The sequence below is a fragment of the Saccopteryx leptura genome, chromosome 11 (assembly GCF_036850995.1).
Source record: "Saccopteryx leptura isolate mSacLep1 chromosome 11, mSacLep1_pri_phased_curated, whole genome shotgun sequence".
In the NCBI taxonomy this organism is placed as follows: domain Eukaryota; kingdom Metazoa; phylum Chordata; class Mammalia; order Chiroptera; family Emballonuridae; genus Saccopteryx; species Saccopteryx leptura.
Window position 1 is genome coordinate 80,778,765 of NC_089513.1, and position 16,246 is coordinate 80,795,010.

General features: G+C 45.7%; 3 protein-coding genes and 2 non-coding genes across 6 annotated transcripts; 1 reads left to right on the plus strand and 4 right to left on the minus strand.

Annotated features, from left to right (window-relative positions):
• Positions 1–8,995: 8,995 nt before the first annotated feature.
• LOC136383546 (histone H3.1) lies at positions 8,996–9,406 on the minus strand. Its single transcript, XM_066353539.1, has one exon. The coding sequence runs from the start codon at positions 9,404–9,406 to the stop codon at positions 8,996–8,998; it is 411 nt and encodes a 136-aa protein (XP_066209636.1).
• A 1,230-nt stretch (positions 9,407–10,636) lies between these two features.
• Positions 10,637–11,029, minus strand: LOC136383551 (histone H2A type 1). Its single transcript, XM_066353543.1, has one exon. The coding sequence runs from the start codon at positions 11,027–11,029 to the stop codon at positions 10,637–10,639; it is 393 nt and encodes a 130-aa protein (XP_066209640.1).
• A 261-nt stretch (positions 11,030–11,290) lies between these two features.
• On the plus strand, positions 11,291–14,223 carry LOC136383556 (histone H2B type 2-F). 2 transcript variants are annotated; one of them, XM_066353552.1, is made up of 2 exons: positions 11,291–11,739; positions 14,145–14,223. In XM_066353552.1, exon 1 carries the CDS (start codon positions 11,351–11,353, stop codon positions 11,729–11,731), a length of 381 nt encoding a protein of 126 aa, XP_066209649.1. In that variant the 5' UTR covers positions 11,291–11,350; the 3' UTR covers positions 11,732–11,739; positions 14,145–14,223. The 2 variants fall into 2 exon arrangements, with proteins under 2 accessions (XP_066209649.1, XP_066209648.1); XM_066353551.1 differs by lacking the exon at positions 14,145–14,223 and adding an exon at positions 12,642–12,907.
• A 1,306-nt stretch (positions 14,224–15,529) lies between these two features.
• TRNAM-CAU (transfer RNA methionine (anticodon CAU)) lies at positions 15,530–15,601 on the minus strand. Its single transcript has one exon. It is a non-coding gene; the product is annotated as a tRNA-Met (tRNA).
• A 388-nt stretch (positions 15,602–15,989) lies between these two features.
• TRNAG-GCC (transfer RNA glycine (anticodon GCC)) lies at positions 15,990–16,060 on the minus strand. The gene has a single exon. It is a non-coding gene; the product is annotated as a tRNA-Gly (tRNA).
• Positions 16,061–16,246: the final 186 nt, after the last annotated feature.

Consider the following 16,246-nt stretch of genomic DNA (forward strand, 5'->3'; position numbering starts at 1 on the left):
CTGAGTAAACTGCATGTACGATTGTGCTTGTTGTACTGATTTTTTTTTTGTTTTCAACTGCAGTGAGAAAAGTGTTGCGTAACAGTTGCCTTTTGTAGACCTAGTGCGGCCCGCCGAACGGCTGTGATCTTGCTCTGCGGCCCACATGCTGAGTTGAGTTTGAGACCCCTGCTCTAGAAAGACACAGATACCTCCCTTTTCTGCTGTCAAGAGGTCCAGGCTTCAGAGATTTTGCAGTGTAACAGCAGCCAGGGAATTAAGTTGGTCTTGGAATCTTACCAGAGTGGATACAATTTCCTCTAGGGAGTTTTGAAGATCTTTAGAGAGAGAGTGAAAGTAAGATAAAGAGGGGGCTCTCCCCCACCTCCCACCCCCACTCCCAGCCTCTAGGCCCAGCCCTGTAGAGCAGGGGTCCCCAAACTACGGCCCGCAGGCCACATGCGGCCCCCTGAGGCCATTTATCCGGCCCCCACCGCACTTCTGGAAGGGGCACCTCTTGCATTGGTGGTCAGTGAGAGGATCATAGTTCCCATTGAAATACTGGTCAATTTGTTGATTTAAATTTACTTGTTCTTTCTTTTAAATATTGTATTTGTTCCCGTTTTGTTTTTTTACTTTAAAATAAGATATGTGCAGTGTGCATAGGGATTTGTTCATAGTTTTTTTTATAGTCTGGCCCTCCAACGGTCTGAGGGACAGTGAACTGGCCCCCTGTGTAAAAAGTTTGGGGACCCCTGCTGTAGAGATTCCTAGGGTTGCAAGGAGAGGGCTTACTTGTATTGCACATTTGTTCCTTTGCTTGATTAGAAAAGTGCTGGGGATGTGAAGAGGCTCATGCAGTGGAACTTATGTTTATGGTTATGTTTATGTTTATGTTGGGGTGAGATAGACTAGGGTACAGGTTCCCATCCAACATGTAGGTGTTAGTCCCACACATGTAGAAAGGCCCTGACTGGGTGATGCAGGCTGAGAGGTGAAGGGAGAATAAATGGACAAAGGGTCATTGTCGTCCTTCTGTTCCTGAGCTCCAGATGGACAGGGTGGAGGAAAGAGCTGCCCCGATAAGGAGGGAGATATAAATAGAGGATTGTTTTGAGCATTGTAATCTTGTCACGGAGGAAGTAGCAAGCCAGGGATAGAGTTGGTTGGTGGGATAGGAGCATTTATGTTGTGAAACCGTAAGAGTGTAAGTAAGGTGTCCTGTGAATCGAACGGGGTTAGAAAATAATCCGTTTGCTTCTGGAGCAACTTGATAGTTGACTTGATTATTCTGATGGTCTTTGGGAAATTGGAGGCAGGTGAAAGGAGGGGGGGGTATTAGAGTGACTGGTCCTTGAGCAGGAGGGGTTGGGGGTTTTAATTTCTCAAGCTGGGAACAGTAGGTTTGACATAGCTTGTTTACTCGGCTGGCAGCTGAAGTGGGATAGTTCACTATAAGAGTGTCGCCTCTCTCAAAGAAGGTAGCTCCCTTTTGGATTTTGTACCTAAGAGTGGTTTGAAGAAGGTGTGTGGCATTATTTGGAATAGGGAGGGCAGAATAGGCTGAGGGGGACATAGATAGGCACATTCAGCAGTCAGCTGCATAGGAGGAATTCGTCTTAATTAAAAGATCTTGAGTAAGGTTAAGAGAGCAGTTCTAGATATGAGGACTCTAAAAGGGAGGGGATGGGCCCTGGCCGGTTGGCTCAGTGGTAGAGCGTCGGCCTGGCGTGCAGAAGTCCTGGGTTCGATTCCCAGCCAAGGCACACAGGAGAAGCGCCCATCTGCTTCTCCACCCCTCCCCCTCTCCTTCCTCTCTGTCTCTCTCTTCCCCTCCCCGCAGCCGGGGCTCCATTGGAGCAAAAGATGGCTCCTTGGCCTCTGCCCCAGGCACTAGAGTGGCTCTGGTCACAACAGAGCGACACCCCCGAGGGGCAGAGTGTCACCCCCTGGTGGGCAGAGCGCACCCCCCCTGGTGGGCGTGCCAGGTGGATCCCGGTAGGGTGCATGTGGGAGTCTGTCTGACTGTCTCTCCCCGTTTCCAGCTTCAGAAAAATACAAAAATAAAAATAAAATAAAAATAAAAAATAAAAGGGAGGGGATGGGGGCAGGACATCCCCCTAGGGGCATGGTCAGAAGGAAGAGTAAAGTGAGTTTGTAGTCTTTGCTGGAAAGGCCTGGCTACTCACGACTCCGGTCCTTCTTCCTCCTCAGCAGAGGCAGACTGAGGTGAGGCTCCTGGCACAGAAGAAAATATTGGGTCCTTTAAAAAAGAGAGAGAAAGTGTCAGGGAAATAAAAATACATGTTAACCATATTTTTAAATAAATAAAAACTATGTAATATCACACATATGAAACCAAACTTGTGTCATTAGAAAAACGTATAAAGTTGGGGTTTTGCGGGGCCCTTCAGAAGTCTGGGCCCAGGGCGCGCGCCTGGTGCGCCCATGTTAAATCCACCTCTGTTCCACAGGGATTCTGGTTAGCTTGACTTTGGTGGGTCCCAGGGAGGAACAAGTATGCTGCAGCAGAGAATTAGGCAGAATGGAAAGACTCGTGGGCACAGGCTGAGGTGGAGCTTCTGTCTTCTTTAACCTGGAGAGATGGAACCATGGGGCCTTTCCCTGGAGTTTTGAGGCCGTGGGGGTGGTGAGGAGAATCTGGAAAGGGCCCATCCACCGAGGGCATAAATTAGACGAGTGGAGGGTTTTTAAGAGGACCCAGTTTTCTGGGACGAGTACTGGGTGTATAGCGAGTGGTCCAGGCAGGGGGTTTGTGAGGACTTGGTCTGCATGTTTTCGCAGGAGTTGCCTGACCAGGTTAAGGATGGGGATATAGTCTCCCAGAGAGGAGGTTTGACTGGGAAATTTGCCAAGGAGGTAAGGTCTGCCATACATAAATTCGAAAGGGCTGAGGAGGGGTTTCTGGGCCTCGCCCTAATTCAGGTGAGTGCAATGGGAAGGAGTTTAGTCCATGGCTGCTATAGTTCTAGGGTAAGTTTGGTCAGTTGGGATTTCTTGGGCGAAACCCAGTATCCGTGGTCAGCTAGGAAATTTAGGAGAATAGCCGTATGCTGAACAGAAAGGTCACAGGACGGGCTGCGAAGAAGATCATCGGCAAACTGGAGGAGGGCACTGGGGGAGAAGGAGAGGGTGGCCAAGTCAGAGGCTAGAGCCTGACCAAAGAAGTGGGGGTTATCTCTGAAGCCTTGGGGCAGGACTGTCCCTGTAAGTTGTTGTGACTGTTAGGTGTCTGGGTCAGTCCAGGAGTCCAGGTGAAGGCAAACATGTCCTGAGTATTATAGGGTGCAAGGGAATAGTGACGAATGCATCTTTAAGGTCCCAGACCATGAAATGGGTGGTTGTTAGAGGGACTTGAAACAGTAGAGGATAAGGATTAGGTACTACGGGGTGCATGGGTAGCACTGCCGTGCTGATGATGCGGAGATATCGGACTAGTCGGTAAGAGCCATTCGATTTCTTAGTGGGTAAAATGGGAGTGTTGTAGGGGAGTGAGTGGGTAGAAGAAGGCCTCGGCCTAAAAGTTTCTCAATTATGGGTGTTAGACCCTTTTCATGTATGAGAGACATGGGATATTGAGGCTGGTTTGGAAAGCGGGATGGGTCTCGGAGTTTGATCTGTATTGGGGTGTGGTGAGCGGCTACTAAGGGCACAGAGGTGTCCCACACCTTGGGATTCACTATATTGGAAGGTAGAGGTAGCTTTGTAACAGAAGTAGGCAAGTCTGGCTGGTCGAGACATAGCAACAAGGCCGACTTCAAGGATGACGGGAGGTGAAAGGAGAGAGAGGTTCTAAATTTAGAGAGTAGGTCTTGGCCTAAAATAGGCGTAAAGCAGGGGTCCCCAAACTTTTTACACAGGGGGCCAGTTCACTGTCCCTCAGACCGTTGGAGGGCCGGACTATAAAAAAAACTATGAACAAATCCCTATGCACACTGCACATATCTTATTTTAAAGTAAAAAAAACAAAACGGGAACAAATACAATATTTAAAATAAAGAATAAGTAAATTTAAATCAACAAACTGACCAGTATTTCAATGGGAACTATGCTCCTCTCACTGACCACCAATGAAAGAAGTGCTCCTTCTGGAAGTGCAGCGGGGGCCGGATAAATGGCCTCAGGGGGCCGCATGCGGCCCGTGGGCCGTAGTTTGGGGACCCCTGGCGTAAAGCATTAAAGTAAGAGGAGAAAAGAGTGTGCAAAGGGACACCATGTATTAGAAAGGGAGTGGATTCATGGCAAGTAGGGAGGAAATAAGACCATCAACACCCACAACAGAGATCTTCGAGGGATGAACAGAACCCAAATGTTCAGGCAAGGCAGAGTAAGTGGCCCCCATCTATAAGAAATGAGATGGCTTACTTGCTACCTGGATGGTTACCCTAGGCTCGTCCATGGTGACATGAGATGGGGCCGATGTCCTGGGCACCTTCAGTCTTCAGTGGCAAGTCCCAGCAGTCTGGGCAAGTTTAGGTCAGAGGTGGCTGATGCAGGGGTGGAAGAGACTAAACCCTCACTTTGAGGAGAGAGGAGGTAGCCTACCTTCCAGTGTTCCTTTTTCCCACAGTGAGGGCATGGCCCTGGTGGGGTCTGAGGAGCCAGACGGGCTTTTGCCCAATGACTTTCTTTTCCACATTTGAAGTGGGGCCCTGGTGGAGTCCTATGAAGCCCTTTAGGGGTGTTGAAGCCTTTAAGGGCGGCCACCAAGAGCTGGTATTTGAGCTCCATCTACCTTCTCCTGTTCCTCTCGGTCATTATAGACCTTAAAAGCCATGCTCAGGAGATCTCATTGAGGGATTGAGGGTCCTCCTCTGCCTTTTTAAGTTTTTTGCCATATGTCGGGGCTGATTGGGAGATGAAATAAGTGTTAAGAACTATGGACCCCTTAACCAAATTGGGCCGGATTTTCATCTACCCTTTGTGAAATCTCTCAGAGTTTTTTGTAATTAACTGCCTTGTGAATGGCCTGCTATTAAACAGGCGACCATGTGGTTACAGAGGTCTCTGCCAGGTTTGCCAATTTGATAGTCCCAATGAGGGTCTTCCTGGGGAACGGCTGTTGTTCCTGCAGGTTTCTGATTGTCTATGGAAGTCGTCAGCGTGTGCCTGTGTGGCCAACCAGACTCGCTCCTTCTCTTCGGGTAGTAAAGTGGAGGAGAACATAGAGGTCATGCCAGTTTAGGTCGTATTGAGGAGCCACTGTGCCACTTCACCCGCAGGTGTTGTAAAGTACCAAAAGCTACAGAATTAATATTAATATTTTGGGAGGCTTGAAGAACATTTTATTAATTTGAGTTAAGGTGAGCAGAGAAATTGTGAGAAATAGTCTCTGTACTGTGTGATTGGCATGACCAGGATGGCCCTTGGCATTGTATTGTAAATGCAAAGGGGAGGAAAACATGGATTCCCAGACATTCCACCACGCCTGTGGAGAAAGGGGTGAATGGCTAGCCAGGTACAGGGGAGAAAAGCCAAAATAAACCTTTTCTTATAGCAATGAACCATTTGCAGGCATTTGTACCCACAGAAACTACCTCTCCTATGTAAATGCGTGTGGTTAACACGTGTGACTCTGGACAGAGAGATGGCAGATAAACACTAGATAATATAGGAATGCCTTTTAATATGTAAAGAGACATCTTTCTACCATTGTGTTGATTTGTAAATTTTGTTTTCTCCAAAATGATGAATGGCTTGCAAATTGAATGTGGTCCTATCATGTTAAAGGACACATGACTATAACCAATAGTGGTAAGGGGCTCCTAATTACAATTTTTGCTTCTGTACTTCCCACTTACAAAACTATAAAAACTAAGTAGAACAAAGGGCCAGCGCACTCTCCCTCAGACCTCTGTTGGAGTTGCCGCCGCTTGGCCAAGCTAGACAATAAAGCTTTGATGTGTAATCGATGGACTTTGTTCATGTCTTCAATGTTTCGGGTCCCTCCGGATTAGGCTTAACAGTATGACTGGGTCAGGTATTTAAATTCCTTTATGTAGATGTCTGGGTCTGTGGAAAAGGAGCCTAGTCTCTTGTCTATTTGTGATGGGTCTGTGAGGGAGAATAGGCTGTTAACCCTAATTATTCCCTTGGCGGCTGCTACCTCATGGAGAGGGAGGAGAGGAGCCAGAGGGCTCTGGGGGGTACATTGCCCTACACGGGAGTGATCACGAGGGGGGATGGGAGGTCTGGGGGGTCAGTATCTGATTCTGAGCTTGAATGATTCCAGGTGGCGGGGAGTTGTCTGCAGAGGGAAGGGGAAGAGACAGGGCAGATGGTGGGATGGTATGGTCAGCCGGATCAAAGGGGATAGATCAGGCTCAGCTGGAAGAAGGGGTTCAGAGTGTGCTAAGAGGATTTGATAGGTAGAACAGGATTGACAGAGGGAGAGGCGAGACAGGAGAGCAAAGAAGGCCTTGAATGTAGGGGATTTCCGGCCATTTGCCATTGGATTAGCAGAAGTTATCAAGATCTCAAAATGTGTTAAAGTCAAAGGTGCCAATTTCAGGCCATCAAGACCTGTTATCTAGCCAGTGCTGGGGCCAAGCAGTATTACAATAAAAGATAAGTTTGGGGGGGGGGACGGGACTTGACTACTTCTTGAAGACTGAGAGAGCCAAGGTTCCAAAGTAGACATCCTAACGGGGTGTGCTTTAGAGGAAGAGATTGTGAGGCTCCCATGATATGAAATTAGTCCATGAAGGGTGAGTACAAGAAATCCTAGAAGGAGAAAGGCCAAGGGAAAAGGTGTCCCCGTTCCTCAGGCCAGTCTCCACGAGTGAGAGGACCACTCACAAATTGGGCGTCCCCGAATTTATGAGGATCAGGACCCGAAGGCCGAGAGGGTCTTCCTGGCCTAGCACTAAGACTTTTGAAGACCAAGGTCGACCGAAGTTGAAAGGGAGACCGGAGACCCAGACTATGAGAACTCGTTCCTCACCCGTGAGAGAAGAAATTAGGCCGGTGGTGTTCGCAGGGTCAGCAATGGCAAGAGTGGAAAGCCCTGGGAGAGGGTGTCCTCTCGGCAGGTCCAGGAGGGGCGGCCAGGAGGCAGATCAAGCCCGGGAGGAGAGTGAAGGAGAGAGAAGGGCGACCCAGCAAGTCCTGACAGGCACCCCTCCTGGTTTCAGCACCAAGATGAAAGGTCCGCCAAAGGAGAAATACACCCAAGTTCAGGCAAGAAAACTTGACTGGTGGTTATCTGCCAGGCTGCCTCCTATGGTGGAGGTCAGTGCCTCCCATTCTAACAGGCAGGGTAAAATAGGGAACCTTTGGGTGGGAGTTGGGTAGCCAGCTGTCAAGAGAAGCGGGAAGAGTGGTTTTGGCTACTGACTTCAGTTTACCCTCAGGGAGGTTACCGGAAAGTCCTGCGTCTGAGTTAGTCAACCTGCGTTCCAAGGATGGTGATCTGGAACTTCCTGTTGGTCAGAGTATGCAGGGGGAGAGGAAGTTCAGAGATTCAGGTGGCAGCAACCCAGTCAGACACCTCCAAATATGTTTTACCTTTCTTTCCAGGGGAAGGCTGATCCTGAGAGAGAATACTTGGCATTTTATTCTTCTTAGGGTGTTAATTTAAAAAAAAAAAAAGCGCATTTATATTTGGTAAAATATTTGCATCGACCTAAATTCTGTATATGGTAAGAATAGGTCTTCTTTCCCATGAACCAGAAAGTAATGGGCATGATCATGAGTAGAATTTAATGTTTGCGGTAGTAATCTTACCTAATTAAACAATATTAAGAATGTAAGAAAGGTTTTTTTCATTTCATTCATAAGCATGAGATGATACAGCCAATTGGTCAGATAAAGTCTTCTTGAATGCTTAGAAGAGTAAAGTATTGTTTTCCATTTTCTGTATTATGGAGAAAAGAAAACATACACCAGTTGTGCATAAATTATAAGTGTAAACTGAGGTCCTAGCTTGTCAAGAAAACTGAAGAAAAGCACTTGAAAGAAACTGCCAGACCTCAATCCTTGTTAGAGAATCTAGAATTGTAAGATTCAAGTAATTGAGCATAGTTTGAAGTATTTAGAAAACAACAGGTACAAGTAAAATTTTCAGGGAAACAGTCCTATTCACCGTTCAGGTGGATGGCTCTTAGAAGAGCATTTGAGTTGGTGGAATCCCATGGGGACTGCTCTTCACATAGGTCTGCTCTGCTAGGCTCCTGGAAGATGGCTAAGAAAAGACAGAGGGCTAATTTGCTAATTTTATAACATCAAATCTTGGAATGGGTGTGTGTGAAGAAAATAATTCATAGGGTTACCAGGTGCTACTGCTGAACAATTAAGAAATGCAATTCTTGTAAGAACAAAAAAGATCCGTCTAAATACTAGCCCATTTTCTTTGTAGACAGAGCTAGTCCCAGCCAAATTCAGGGTGTTTTTTGTTGTTGTTGCCTTAACTTAACCTAGATGTACTCTGTCAGCTCTTCACAGCACACTTGGGACGTGCAAGATGCCAACCTTCACTGTGCTGTGGACATCAGAGAACCATGTTAAGCATAACTCTGCTGCCAGATTGTTAAAATCTGAAGTGGGAAAAGGTGGCAGTATCCATGGTCTGAACCCTTTCTTACATAATGGGCACTTTCTTGTAGACTGGTCTCTTCTCTTTATCTCTACAGATGGGGTACTCAAGTGTCCAACTAGTGATTTTCTGTCCTTGAGCAGACATTGTTGCCCTTTAAACTTAGAGAAGCAACTTTTAATTTCCCCTAAATAGCTACTATAATGTAAACACTGCCGCTGAGGCTTTGCCATTTATGTTTCTTGTGGGGGGTTTTTTGTTTGTTTTGCAACCTACTTTGCTTGAGGAAAATGAGATCCATAGTTTGGAGGGGAACCTTAGTACCAGTCTTATGCCCGTCCCTTCTGCACGGAGCTTGCATTTTAGACACCTAGATTAACAGTGAAAGCAGCCTTTATCTGAGAATGGGAAGTGGCTCTGAAAAGAGCCTTTGGATTCAAGGTTACCGCTCGCTAAGAAAGTTCATGCCCTCTCCCCGCGAATGCGGCGCGCGAGCTGGATGTCCTTGGGCATGATGGTCACGCGCTTGGCGTGGATGGCGCACAGGTTGGTGTCCTCGAACAGCCCCACCAGGTACGCCTCGCACGCCTCCTGCAGCGCCATCACGGCCGAGCTCTGGAAGCGCAGGTCCGTCTTGAAGTCCTGCGCGATCTCGCGCACCAGGCGCTGGAAGGGCAGCTTGCGGATCAGCAGCTCGGTGGACTTCTGGTAGCGGCGGATCTCGCGCAGGGCCACCGTGCCGGGCCGATAACGGTGCGGCTTCTTGACGCCGCCGGTGGCGGGAGCGCTCTTGCGAGCCGCCTTGGTGGCCAGCTGCTTGCGCGGGGCCTTCCCGCCCGTGGACTTGCGCGCGGTCTGCTTGGTACGAGCCATCCCGAAGACCTAGAAACAGAAAGCGGGTGGAAGAATGAGGTAGGGTGTCCTTGACTGATGTATATATAGGGCCAGTCCCGCTCTGATTGGACCAGGTATCTGCCAATCAAGGCTCACAGTGAAGTTATTGGAAGCGGCGTCCACTTCATGATCGCAGGAGCCTCCCTGGAGTTTAGACTAGAAATTAACTTCTATTCACACCCTTTCAACAGCGGCTAATTGTTCCTTTCTCAACTCTACTTCTCTTTACGCTGTTTCTGTACAATGTTCTCTGGCTTTTCTCCGCAGAATTTAATGTAAATATTACGATTATCTTTGTCCGTTAAATAAAAATTTTGAATTGTGGCGCCTGAAACTGGTTCTCCTTTGATCTTTTTGAAAAAGCGCGAGCTGGATGTGATTGGCCAAGTAGATTTTTAGCCTCATTCAAATTTCGAAAGACCAATTCTACGTCACTTTTTTTTGTCCTTTCTGTTTAAACTCTTTAAGAGGTCTTTTTTACTTGCTTATTTTATACTTGTTCTAAATGCAATGCCACCATTAACTGAGTTGATTTCACATTTGATGTTTTAGTTACATTTACATTTATTTTTCAATATCTTTCTCATGAAAGAACTGTTTCAAACTTTGTGTGAAATGGGATTAAGAAAACAAATCCTCACATTCCATAAAATGGTAGAAAAAGATAACTTGCCTCTTTAACGTCAGGTTGGACCCTCCTACGAAGCTCTAAATAAGGACCTGACCACGAGTAATGTAGTGTTTTCCTACTTACTAGGACCTAGCAGACTAGGAGATGGGCGAGTTGCTGGTGATGTTTCCTATTAATATGCAAAACAACTTTTAACAGACTGAAGGGAGACTTTGTTGCCCTGCGGCCATTAACTTGCATTAAAATATTCACCATTGACCGAACATTGTTCTTTTCCTCATGCGTTAACCCTGACGGCCTTAATTACATCTGATAAAAAGAACCTTCACCTTAATTACAACTGGTGAAAAGAACCTCCACCCTTTTTACTAGGCTGATGCTCACTTTTGTTTTCTTTGGAGTTACTTTCTCGTTTCTAGGAGTGTTCGCACACTGACATCTACTGGTAGATTTGAGAAAAATCTAAATCACTTTCAAATAGCCGATACAATATGGAAAACGCAAGCCCTTTCAGTGAAAAGTTGGGTGGCTCTGAAAAGAGCCTTTGGTTTAAGACTAAGGAAGATTCTGAGACCCCTTCATTTCCCCTTGGCTTTGTGGTGGCTCTCGGTCTTCTTGGGCAGCAGCACGGCCTGGATGTTGGGCAGGACGCCGCCCTGCGCGATGGTCACTTTGCCCAGCAGCTTGTTGAGCTCCTCGTCGTTGCGGATGGCCAGCTGCAAGTGGCGCGGGATGATGCGAGTCTTCTTGTTGTCGCGGGCCGCGTTGCCGGCCAGCTCCAGGATCTCGGCCGTCAGATACTCCAGCACCGCCGCCAGGTACACGGGCGCGCCGGCCCCGACCCGCTCGGCGTAATTGCCTTTGCGGAGCAGGCGGTGCACGCGGCCCACGGGGAACTGCAACCCAGCCCGCGAGGACCGCGTCTTGGCCTTGGCTCGCGCCTTGCCGCCCTGCTTTCCGCGTCCAGACATAATGAATAAGCTCCTGCACTCCGCCCACCCTCGGAATCGTGTCACCGAGAGTCGCCCTCTTTATAGTCCTTCTTGGGCGCGAAAGTGAAGCTGTGCCATTGGCGGAAAGTTACAGACCTCTCACTTAAACCAATGGGATCCTGGTTCTGAAATACCCTTCTTTTGATTGGGCAACATTTCTGTGACGTTTCCTGAAGTCGCCACCAGTGACACACGATTTTACTCGCCGCTTCATATAAGAGGCTGTGAACCGAGAAGACATTTGCAGTGTCACGCTCATTTCTCCTGTGGTCTCATATTGTTCGGTGTTTCTTCCCGACCATGCCCGAGCCCGCCAAGTCCGCGCCCGCCCCGAAGAAGGGCTCCAAGAAGGCGGTGACCAAGGTGCAGAAGAAGGACGGCAAGAAGCGCAAGCGCAGCCGCAAGGAGAGCTACTCCGTGTACGTGTACAAGGTGCTGAAGCAGGTGCACCCCGACACCGGCATCTCGTCCAAGGCCATGGGCATCATGAACTCGTTCGTCAACGACATCTTCGAGCGCATCGCCGGCGAAGCGTCGCGCCTGGCGCATTACAACAAGCGCTCGACCATCACGTCCCGGGAGATCCAGACGGCCGTGCGCCTGCTGCTGCCCGGGGAGCTGGCCAAGCACGCCGTGTCCGAGGGCACCAAGGCCGTCACCAAGTACACCAGCTCCAAATAGACTCGCTAGTAAGCAGCTTGTCTTCTAACCCAAAGGCTCTTTTCAGAGCCACCTACCTGCCTAGAAGGAGCTCTAGTGTACTTTGTCTTTCAGTTTTGTGTGTTCGTGTGTGCGAGGTGAGGTGGAGAAGGGTCTTGGGGGAGATCTTAAAGTAACAATATAAATTTGGTATTTACCTAAAATCAAACGCTCTTTAAAGCCATCCTCACTTTCACAGAAATAGCTGGCTCGTTTTTCTAATAATGTGAGTGGCGGCATTATTTGAAAAGCCCACCGTGGGCTTCAATTTGACAGATTGACTTATCCGGTGTGCTTTTGAGGCCCGTGTTAAGTGAGGGAATTACATGGTTCTGCAGCCAGAGCAAGAGCTGAACATGAGGGTTTGGAGGTTCTCTAAGCATAAAAGACTGAATGAGGAACCCAGCAACTTGGACAGCTGCGTTCTTGTGTATCAGGATAAGTGAGAGGAAGGGATGCCTGGACTTGCTAGGCAGGGGTTGTGCTAAGCTGGGATATGAGAGTTCATAATTAGAAATACTATGGCATGTCCCGTGTATTTAATAAGAAAAGCGGACTTAAGAAATAGAAAGTGAGCTGAGTGCTGGGTAGCCAGGAATCTGGGAGTGGGTGCAAGTCTCCAGGGGGAGACCATCAACCTCCTTCCCCAGCATCTTCCAGTGTTGCCCGAATTCTCCTTACATTTCCAAGCGATAACATCCTCCGCCACTCTCATCCCCTCTGTATAGATGTAAGTGTGAACAAAACCAACTCCTCTGTCCAGAATTTCATCGTTAAGTTTCATTCTGTGACCTTGACCTACTTCACTGTCCTTAGCAAGCGTAATAAAACTTTCTAGTTGATGGTTCTGTGCTCCTTAAAACAACCATAAATATATATTTTTTTACAATAGCCAGAATGGCATGGAAACCGAGATAAATAAACTGGTGACAGCATCGATGATAATTTATCACAAGATCACCAGGAGTATTGCCCTGGCGCTACTACATTTTTTTGTCCCTTTGTCTTGTCATTAGTACCTGAGTTACACTGTTTAAAAAGGTACTGTACCAAGGTACAGACAAAAGAATATTTTGTGCAAAGTTGCTGGGCCACCTGTCCACCCTAGCCCGATCTTCCTGTAAGTAAATTACCTATAATAAACTCTGTTGCTCTCTATGTAGTTACCTGCTTTTTTCTGAAGATACCTTCTGGCTATGGTGGCCATTACACTCTTGCCCACCATCGGACATAGTTGATAAAATGCAATGGTTCCAGCTAAGGAGTGTGAAAAGGTTGGGGAAGGGAACAGTCCTCTTTTCGTCCACCCAGTTTCATCCGTATACACCCAGGCTCACTGTCAGAGGGATATTGCCCCACACAAGTTTTCTAGGCCCCCCTCTTGGAGAAATTTCAAAGTTTGGAAATCTCTATAGCCAACATTCAAAGGTATAAATTGGACTGTAACTGAAGATCAGTTCTTTGAGGAATCCTGGCGGCTACTGCCACTGGGCTCTGTATGATTCACTGCATTGTCTTATCTTCCCAATCTTTGCTCCTTGACCAAAAGTGACCCCCCCCCCCAAAGCCCCTTCCCTCAGAAACAATGTGTATAAAAATAAATCTCTTTCTCATGGGTCACTTGAGTCTATTGCTAATAATGTAACATATAGCAAAGCTTTGTTTCAATCTTAGAAAAAGCAGTACCTAAGTCCCCCTTATGTTCCAAGGGATATTTTCCAAAACCTCTAGTAGATGCCTGAAACCATGGATGGTACTGAAACCTATATGTACCATTTTTTCCTTATACACACATATAATAAAGTTTAATTTATAAATTAAGCACAGTTAGAGATTAACAATAATAATAGTGAAATAGAACAATTATAATAATATACTACAATAACATTTCTGTGAATGAGGTCACTTATTTCAAGGGCTCCCTTACTGAAGTCTTCCTGTTGGTTTAATGCTTTCTTATGCAAGATAAGGTGGTCAATCATTTTCTGTTCATGCCTTCCACTTGCAAATTTATGCCTTCTTAACTAAGTACCCATCACACACTGTTGCAGCTTGAGGTTCAACAGCAAAGTAGCACAAATTTCTTTTTCCTTCACAATTTCACAGACAGAAAATTTATTTTTACTGTATGTAGATCTTAGCAAATTGAGGGAAAAAATTTTTTTCTTTCCTTATTAAATCTAGAACATTTTTGTTTAAAGGAAGTACTTTATGGCTTCTCCGGCATATCTGAATTGTCAGCATCACTATTTTTGTGATTTAAGGCCATTATTAAGTAAAATAAATGTCACTTGAACACAAGCACTCTGATACCATTAACCCAGATAGCTACAAGTGACTAACTGGCAAAGAGCATATACAGCATTGGACAGAGCAATTTTTTTTTTTCTTTTAGGTTAATCATATGTGCCTCTGGTGACCTGTGAGATTAGAAAGCTTATCACTTGGAACAGTTTGTAAAATCTATCTCAAATGGAAATTGTGTTTGCAAGGGACATATATGCAGGTAAGAGTGAAAGGAAGCAGGACCTCTCCTAGCACCTAAACTGAGTATTGTGGGGTTTTTTTACTATGACAAGAATCTCATGTAGAAAAAATGAAATGCAATCAATAAAATAACTTTAATGTCAGGATTTCTGAAACCTCTATTGCCAGGTGGATAAAGATGTTGCCTTCATTTTGGAACTAACTGAAATTCAAATATAGCTCTTCAGCTGCCCGTTCCAGACATTGGCTAGGCTTGTGTGTTTGGACATAGTCTAGCACACAGAAATAGATGTACTATCAACAGTACTATAAAGGAAAGCTTTTTTTGTGTGGATATTCATAAAGAAAATGCTTTTTAAAATAAGCACTGTGATATTTGAATGAAAGCCTAATATGAGCTCCTTGAAAAAAAATGTAATTATTAAAATTAAAAAAACAAATAGGAGACATACACATCAAATTCATCAGAGTTGCCCTGACAAAGGGAATATTAGCATCGGGGATGCAGTTGAAGAATAATTTTATGTTTTATGTGGGGGTTTTTTTTAATATAAAAGATTTGTAGTCATTCGTCCTGATGTTAAATAGTAGACCATTCTGTGTTGTCATTTTTGTATTCTGTGTTTTTTTAAAGGTAAAAGAAAAAAAACCTAATATTGAACACTGGTGTTGGTGTATTAGAAATTGTGGCTTTTAACATACCAAACCATCAGTGACTAAAGTGTGCCAGCCTGTGCTCTAGATGCTACAGCGACCAACAGCACAAAAACAGACAAAAATCTCTCTTCTCCCACATGAATTTGCATCTTACATGGGAGAAAATACTAAATAAATCAATAAGATAAACTATATACTACCAATGATAAGAAGTGCTAAGTAGGAAGACAGCAGAAGTTTGAGATTGTGTGGAGAATTATTGTTTTAAATGTTCCCTTTAACTGAACCTCTAAAACTGAAAATAGCTATATATGGTCCTCTCAAACTCTAAACTTACATTCTTGTTTACACTATGGTAGTAGGTAGAGTTGGACATATTTCAGCCTATGGCTTAATTCTCTGGTCTCAGAGAGGGTACATATGACATTTCTCAATGAGAAGCTTCCCGGCTTATGATTTATGATTATTTTGTCTCAAAAAGTTCCCTAGGCTGAGAGTATTTCCCCGATAGTTGACCAAGATTTAGTTAGGTACAGAGACACCCCTGTACGGGGACAAGGCACACGCACACACACACTTGTGTAAAGAGTACGTTGTAAATGCTTCTACTTTTGGGGTGGCGGGGGAAAAAATAACTAGCAGAGGATGGTTTCGATCCATCGACCTCTGGGTTATGGGCCCAGCACGCTTCCGCTGCGCCACTCTGCTAGCGGCGAGGGAAGAGGCGATTTTCACGTATTCCATTACTACATTTCCCCTTTAAACGTCGTTTTCGTATGTCAAACGATGTTTATTTTTTCAAAGGTCATTCGTTGATTTTACTTATACTTCAAACAGAACAACAATTTCGGAATACATTCTAGAATTTAAATATTTTGAATGCAAAAAAACTCAATGTTTCTATTAGAAAAGACCTCGTCGCCACTTTCCTCTTGCCTAGCAGAAACGACTGCGGTCCTGTAGTCAGCATGTGTAAGAAGGACAAAATTCGAGTGTGGAAAGTACTCGACCTCTGAATTGGAGCATTTCAACAAGATTGGAAGGATTGTTGTTTTTAAAGATAAAATAAATAAGTAAATAAATGAAGACTTCCCGATGCATTGGCCGGGAATCGAACCCGGGCCTCCCGCGTGGCAGGCGAGAATTCTACCACTGAACCACCAATGCCCAGATGTGGAACATGGCTTCGGGAATGTCTTTTCTTCTGTTAGTTTGTCGAACTACTGTTTCTCCGAAAAACTGTTTAGATTTTTGTTGTTCTTCTTCTTTTTATGGAGTGGAACAATGTAACACTTCCTTTCTCTTCAGGGATATCTACCTTTACCCCCTTTACCGCAGGTTCAGAGGGGCCTC

Coding starts and splice junctions, on each gene's coding strand:
- LOC136383546 (XM_066353539.1), bottom strand. CDS start 9,406: ATGGCTCGTACCAAGCAGACCGCGCGCAAGTCCACGGGCGGGAAGGCC.
- LOC136383551 (XM_066353543.1), bottom strand. CDS start 11,029: ATGTCTGGACGCGGAAAGCAGGGCGGCAAGGCGCGAGCCAAGGCCAAG.
- LOC136383556 (XM_066353552.1), top strand. CDS start 11,351: ATGCCCGAGCCCGCCAAGTCCGCGCCCGCCCCGAAGAAGGGCTCCAAG.